Source organism: Sebastes fasciatus, chromosome 3 (assembly GCF_043250625.1).
Source record: "Sebastes fasciatus isolate fSebFas1 chromosome 3, fSebFas1.pri, whole genome shotgun sequence".
In the NCBI taxonomy this organism is placed as follows: Eukaryota; Metazoa; Chordata; class Actinopteri; order Perciformes; family Sebastidae; genus Sebastes; species Sebastes fasciatus.
The window spans coordinates 26,025,077-26,032,523 of record NC_133797.1 but is presented as its reverse complement, the minus strand read 5'-3'; the positions used below and the strand labels follow the sequence as shown (position 1 = coordinate 26,032,523).

General features: G+C 38.5%; 1 protein-coding gene across 1 annotated transcript in view; it reads right to left on the bottom strand.

Moving 5' to 3' along the window:
* Positions 1–4,273: 4,273 nt before the first annotated feature.
* The window catches only part of LOC141764574 (striatin-like), a 54,573-nt gene continuing 51,399 nt past the window's right edge, over positions 4,274–7,447 (bottom strand). Inside the window, exons 16-18 of the mRNA XM_074629882.1 lie at positions 6,268–6,369; positions 5,178–5,264; positions 4,274–4,705 (exon numbers count right to left, since the gene is read on the bottom strand). Of these exons, the coding sequence (XP_074485983.1) occupies positions 4,536–4,705; positions 5,178–5,264; positions 6,268–6,369 (359 nt within the window). The 3' untranslated portion in view covers positions 4,274–4,535. The remainder of the gene's footprint in view (positions 4,706–5,177; positions 5,265–6,267; positions 6,370–7,447) is intronic.

Genomic DNA, 7,447 nt, shown 5'->3' with positions numbered 1-7,447 from the left:
CATCTCAACGCTTTCCATTCATTTCTTAAGGAAAGCAGGAGAAGCAGTCCCTCAGTGCATGGTGGGAGTGTTGCGGCGAGTTGGAGAGGGTCTGTATTTGTAAAAAGTTGAAAAATCTCAATTTAACGCAAATGAGCCCGTCCAGCGCAACGCGTTCAGCTCACGAAACTTGGACCAAGCTGTGAAACTAGGCGGTCTAGTGCTAAAATGAAATGAGATTCAGCAGTGGCATAGCCTATTACTCACTTAAAATGTTGCAAATCGCTGCATTTAACATTATAGACATAACCACGGACTATTTGTGTAACAATTTAGCTACAAATTCACAGACTGACCAAACACGGTGCAGACATATACCGGTTTTGACCGCTTCTATTCCTCCATTTTTAATCATCTCACGACACTTTAGGGGGTCTCGACACCCTAAGGTTGGGAACCACTGCTGTAGATGGTTATTCCTGTTTTTGGCGCATAAACGCACACGTTGTGCGAAAACTGATGAATTTCTTTCAAACAAAGAAAAAAGCAGCAAATTTAAACAGTCAAATGTAGATTTCATTTCTGGTCCAGTTGACACCCTGCAGCTGAATCTACAAATGTTCTTTGTTCTCACCAAATCTGGTGTGAAGAAAAGAACATTTGCGTCGTTCACAGTGAGCCAGCTGCACCTTTTTAATCATTGTTTTGTCTCTCTGTGCTTTTGGGAAGCGATGTCCGCCTGTATGGAGGACTGAACCTGCCAAAATCAAAAATAAATAAATAAATAAATGTCATTAAATGTAGAAAAAATAATATTAAAAATAAATGTAGCCATTAACAAATTGAAACAATGTGACATAGATTGATATTTCAGTTTTAATTTTCTTATTTATTCATCTTTTTATTAATTACCTTATTTATTTAATCTTCCGTTTAATTTTCCCTTTATATTTATCTATGTATTTATTTATTTTAAATGAATTTATTTATTTTTGCAAGACAAAGTATCAATATAATAGTATAATACAAATGTCACGTTATCAATAAATGAATGGCTACATTTATTTTTTATATTATTTTTGCTATATTTAATGTCATATTTATTTATTAATTCATTTATTTTTGATTTCGGCAGGTTCTGTCCTCCATATGCGTGATCTTGCTGAATGGCAGTAAATTTAAGAGACTAAAATTCTTTATATATCTTCATGAAAACAAACTGGAAACACTTCAATTTTCATGCCAATAAATCCGCTGGCTTAGTGTGGACAAAATCATATTTTGGAGAACAAAAATCCACACCGGATGAGTCGGATGAACCTGAACTGGTTCTCTAGTTGTTTTCTTCTGGATTTGAAGTGAATGCTTCGGATACAGACATTTTAAAAAATGCCAGAATTAAAGTTATAATAATGACAAACTCTGTCATATTGTCACATTAAAACAGGCCTTTTAAAGAAACACTTCACTCCAAAATTACATTTCTGTTACTGAACTCAGGTAGAGATGAGGCGAAGCACCAAAACAACCAGACTCCACTCATTTTCTACAGAAGTTTACAGGAAAGCTGAATTTAAACTGCAGCCACTGACTTGCTGCGTCACATAAATAATGTTTGATCTTTCAGCTCACATAGAAGTCGGTAAATGATTCGCTAACTTTCCCACTTTGCGCTTAAAATTTCCCTTAAATTACACCACATTTATAAATAGATCTGCTTTAATACTTAAAAACTGTACACATATCTATTTACCCTTTTTACATCGTTTCAATTTACGTTAAAAAGAAAAGCAACACAAATTCCCCAAAAGTTTCCCTCCATCCCACGAACACAGCTGCGTTTTTGAGATGATAATTTGGTAGAAAGCAAAAAACAAAGTGTTATGTAGTGCTAAGAGGTAAAGTCATGTATACAGTATGTACTTCTTACAACACCAGCAGAAACCCCAAAGGAATAAACTTCACTTTTCAAGTAAAACAGAGAATACGTCTTTAAAAAAAATATCTACCTGTATCTTACAAGTCTGTCACCAAACACAAAGCGTCGTTTAAAAAACTAGTAATCGCTCCAAATAATAATAATAATAATAATAATAATTACACAAAATACAATATTTTCAGGCAGTCAGCATGTAAAGCGTTTACAGATCTGGAGGGGAGCGTGTGTGCAGTTTGGGAACTAAACATGTTACTTAAAGTGTTGCACTACCGTTATTTCACAACAAAATGAGCTAATTAGCAACAACTGTCCGGTTTATTAGGAAGCATCTCGTCGTCTCGGTTGAATCGTTTGGCTTGAATTTGCCGTTTTTAAGTAATTAATAAATACTTTATATGATCGAAGTAAAACGAATAAATGAGAAAAGCTTCACTGCACGTTTTTTTTCACTGCAGTTTGTCACAAATCTTCAACTATAAATACACAATAAAAAGCAGCAGGTTGATCAAAACTACTGAATCAGAAGAGATTCAATCCACAATATTTTACAACCATGTGAGGAAAAAGAGTTTTAACCTGAAACTTGTCGGCCAAGAATTCAAACCTGAAATACTTATTATTTCAGATTCACTTGCTTTTTCCTTCCCATTATCACTTTGGAGAGAAGCTCTTCGTTTGATCTACAACTATCAAAGTGTCACATGACAGCAGGTGTGTTTACAGGTGGAGGCTCGGTACAGTATCATTAACATGTCACAGCACTCTGAAGGGTTTCATTTCAAAATGATACACAGGCAGAAAAAGAATCTCCTCTGTAGTGTTCATCTTCTGTCAGTACGGGGTGACATAAGGGGCTGCAACTAACCATTATTCTCATTGTCGATTATTTTCTCAATTAATTGACTAGTTGTTTGGTCTATAAAACGTAAGAAAATGGTGGAAAACGTTGATCAGTGTTTCCTAAAGCCCAAGATGACGTCCTCAAATGTTTTTGTTTTGTCCACAACTCAAAGAGATTCAGTTTAGGGTCATAGAGGAGTAAAGAAACCAGGAAATATTCACATTTAAGAAGCTTGAATCAGAGAAATTTTACTTTTTCTTCTTAAAAAAAAATGGATTAATTGATTATCAAAATAGTTGGCATTGATTTAATTTCGTGAAAACTAATTGATTAATTGCTGCAGCTCTATTTACATATAGTTATAATACAAATTTGTTAAATACTTGATTCTGATTGGTCAATCACAGCGTTCTGCAGTCTGTTATTTCTTTATAACAGACCGCTGCTATGAGCACAGTTCTGATGTTGGACTCTGGCGAACCATTTTTGGTCAAATTATTGATTTCTTAAGTAAGTAGTCGTGTGATAAGCGGGATAATGTGCAGCTTGCGTCTACAGGACGCTGACTGTCGTTGACTTAACGGGCATAGGTGTGACTGTTAACAAGCAATTTCTGATTCTCACATAGAGCCTCTTTAAAAAAAAGTTTCCAAACTGCTACCTCCCCCACGACACAGATTTATTTTTTTCTATGGCTGCACAACACGGCTCACTGTGCAGAAATAAAAGAATAAAACGGAAATTATATTCCAGTTAATTCTCTGAATCAGCGCCTCCACTCTGCACCACCTCTGTACAATCAGAGTGTTATTGTTCCTCCAATAATATGAACAGAGTGATACATCCTCTCTAGTCTAATAATCTCTGTGATGTGTTGAAGCCTTTCTCATTTTGAAATGAAACTCTTCAGACGTTTGTGATCTGACCGGCTGACAGAGTCTCTGTCCACCCAGCGCAAATGTCACTGACTCCAGACCAGCTCAGGGTCATCATGACCATTGACCTTTGACCTCCTAGCATGGGCATTTACAGGATGAAACGCGTGCATTCTCATGACCAACTGGTCTCCAAAATCAGACTGATTAAAAGTCTTCCTCAGGCTGCAGGCAACAACTTAAACAGGAAATAAAAATCACACCAAATTAATTACAAAAAGCAAAAATCCACCGAGTGCTGTGCTGTGAGTGGGACGTCATCGTGAGGTGAAATTAGAGCGCTCAGGTTGGATAACCTCATGACACTTTTGGATCTGACTGATTCTTGTGAAAAATTTGGTTTTCTTATTTTGAAAGAGGAAAAATTCAATCTTCTGATGAATAAAATCAATTTTCCTTAACACCTAAAATAATTTATGTTGTGAAGAAAAAAGGCACATTATCATGAACGATATTTCAAAGCAACACCAACAGACACAGGCTGTTTTAACTGGAGTGTTTGGGGTCGGAGATGGTGGAGAGTTTTTATGTTAAAGAAAAAAAGGTTCCAGCTTTACTAAAATGTACCGAGAGTCCCTGTTTTATATTTTTTTTGCCACTTCCTGTTTCATTCATCGACTCATCCAGAGGTTTGTTTGTTTCGGGACCCGGGCCAGCCTAAGTCCGAAGGAGAGTGGGGGGCGAATATTTGACAAATCTTAAAGGAGCAGTCTGGGAACACTGTCACCTTCAGTTTCCTGCTTCCTCATCCAGACTCAGAGGAGGTGGAGACAAACTCCAACTTCTTCCTCTCTGTGACGCTCCGCCCGTCCTCTGAGCTCCACAGCCAGCTGGATTCAGGTCATACGAAGACCTTAGCGAGCGCATCGGCCCCGGCGCTGCCGATGTAGCACTTGGTGGGGTGGAACGCCACGTCGTGGATCGACTCCTCGGACTTCTTGCGGTGAGCGGTGAACTCCTGGATGCACGTCTTGCTCTCCATATTCCACAGACGGATCGAGCAGTCGTGACCTGAGAGGAAGAAAGAGAGAGAAACAATGAGGATGGAGGAAGATGTCCATCAGGTTCAGGGGCGTGTCCAGGTCCCACCCCATTACCCTAAACTATGATTGGCTATCTGCTAGGACTGCCTTCAGGTGGACGGTGCAGAATGACAATTTGTCGGCTAAACTGGTCCAAAAATTCATTAATTCCATCCTCCAAGAGTAAAAGCTGTGAAACACAGTAACAGCGTTAGCACTATTTAAAACCCCTCTTCAGATTTATGAAACCTTTATATTTTTGAAAAGAGAGAAAAGTGTGATTTCTGGGTTTTGATCTGTAGCTGACCTCATGAGGTGCTGCATCAAGAAAAATATGTAAAATTACAATTTAGTTTTTCTATTTTCACATAGAAGGGAATAAAGGCTTCACAAATGTGAGAAGAAGTTTTATCCAGTCTTAATCTAGTCCAGATCTGACAGGTTCGGAGACGGATACTCACTTCCAGACATGAGGTACAGCCCGTTCGGATCCACGGCGAGACATGTGACAGAGTCCAGGTGAGCGACCATCGAGTGGATCGGTTTACCTTCAATTCAAAATAGAAGAGAAAAATGACTCCCACTGTAGAGAAGCCCGAACCAATCACGGGATGAGCTCGGCCACAGCTGGTCAGCGAGAGAGACTCACAGCTGTCAATCATGACATCTCAGCCACTTTTTATAGCATCATATAACTCATTAAAAACAAACTTATCAGAAAAATGAACACTTGAACAAACATCAGCGTGATAAGAACTACCTCAAATGACAGAAACCATCTTTGGGAAAAATGTATTTCACGTGTACTTTGACTTTTTAGTTTGGCCCATGTACTATCCGCAAACATGGAGGAGGTGGGGTTTATCATGAAAAGAGATGTCACGCGTCATCAATGCGTCATATCTGTGGGGTGCATGACACATACGCAGTAAAATCTGGTCTGTATTTGAGCCAATAGCAGCGCAAGAGCGCAGCACAAGTCACACACCACATGCGCCATACCCCAGAGCTCAAAACCGTGTCCCAGCCTCTTTCAACAGTCCTTGGTTTTGCGGAGCTGTCATGTCGACCATCTTTATATACAGTCGATGGTTCAGATGGACAGAAAAGTGAATGAATGTTCTTGTCAAGTTGTATTATTTTGAAGTTTTGAATTGAGAAACATCATATGTGTGATTCATCGCGCAATTCAAACGGGATCAAAACATTTTTTTGTCTCTTGCCGTTGACTAGCGTTCATATTTTTTCATGAATAAGGTCCCATGGTGGTCCACTGCAAGGGACGGGACTTCTCCTTACTCTGGTTATACCCCAGGCTCTTTAGTTGTTGTTCTATTTGTAATCTATCTCCTGTATACTGAATGCATGTTTTTTTGTTTAATGAAAAAAAAGAGAAGAAGACAGACTTGTTGAGCCACCAGAAGACATTATAAGACTGTTTTCACAGGCTGAGTGAAAAAGTAAACGTTTGATAAAATTGGTGGCGTGTTCCTTTAAATATAATAGAAAACCCTCCTCTGCAGCAGCTGGCTGCTGGTGGCGGCGTGTTACCTGTGTTATTATCGAAGAACTGGATGTGCCGGTCCTCCTGGGCTGTGATGGTGATTGGCAGAGTGGGGTGACTCAGCACTTTGTTGATCTTGCAGGGAGCTTCTGTGTGGGGGCGGACGTGAGAAGGACAACATTAGCATTTAATACCAACAATCTCCAGTCCATCAGGACTGAAAGCACTTTGTGAGAGATGGGTTTCTTTCACGGCCGCCGCAGGAAACACAGACACTTAAAGCATCGAGGGAACACGCTGCAGAGAGGTTTCTCTTTTCACTGCAACAGTTATATATTTTTAGCTCGTCTTTTAACTGGTACGCGTAAACGTGAGCACATCTCCAAGATTCTGGCTTCTCTTCACTGGCTTCCTGTGCGTTTTAAGATTGATTTTAAGATTTTATTATAAACATATAAATCGTTAAATGTGCAAGCTCCAACTTATCTCTCAGACGATCCCCCACACTGCCTGTTTTTAAATCAAAATCTCAAAACACACTTTTATTCCTTGGCTTTTGGCTTGTCATGAGAGTTACCTATTTTAATCCCTTTTCCTTTCCTGTTGGTCTCAATGCTTTTATTATTTTAATGTCCTGTTGGTTTAAAGTTGGTCTTAGTGTTTTATTGTGTTGTTTTTATGTTTAACTGTACAGCACTTTCGTCAACTTTTGTTGTTTTTAAATGTGCTTTATAAATAAATTTGGATTGGATTGGATTGATAGCGTCAAACATCAATTGAAAATGCGCTACTATACATTTAATTTATATTATCTGTGTTATCTGGATTCTGTGCACGGCTTCTCCATAGATTATTTGATTTAGCCATCATAAGCGGCCACAGGCGTCGTCCAAATGATGTACATATTGCTGTAACACAGTTTGGCCGCTGTTTTTTTAACATCACAATAGAAACGATATAGAAAAAAATATATAAATGATAGGTATTTTTATATCGTTTGACGACATATATCATTATATCACCCATCCCTAAGTCAGACTGTATTGAGAGACGCATTGAAATGTTGTTAGTTTGGGTCTTTTCATGGGATTTGTTGCCAATAGGAAAAATACAGAATAATGCCAGACTGATCCTTTAATGTGGACGACAGAAATGTGAAATAAGACATGATTTTCTGTTTAATAGTGTCTTAAAAGAAAGAGATGAGAACTTTGTACTGAATGCAGT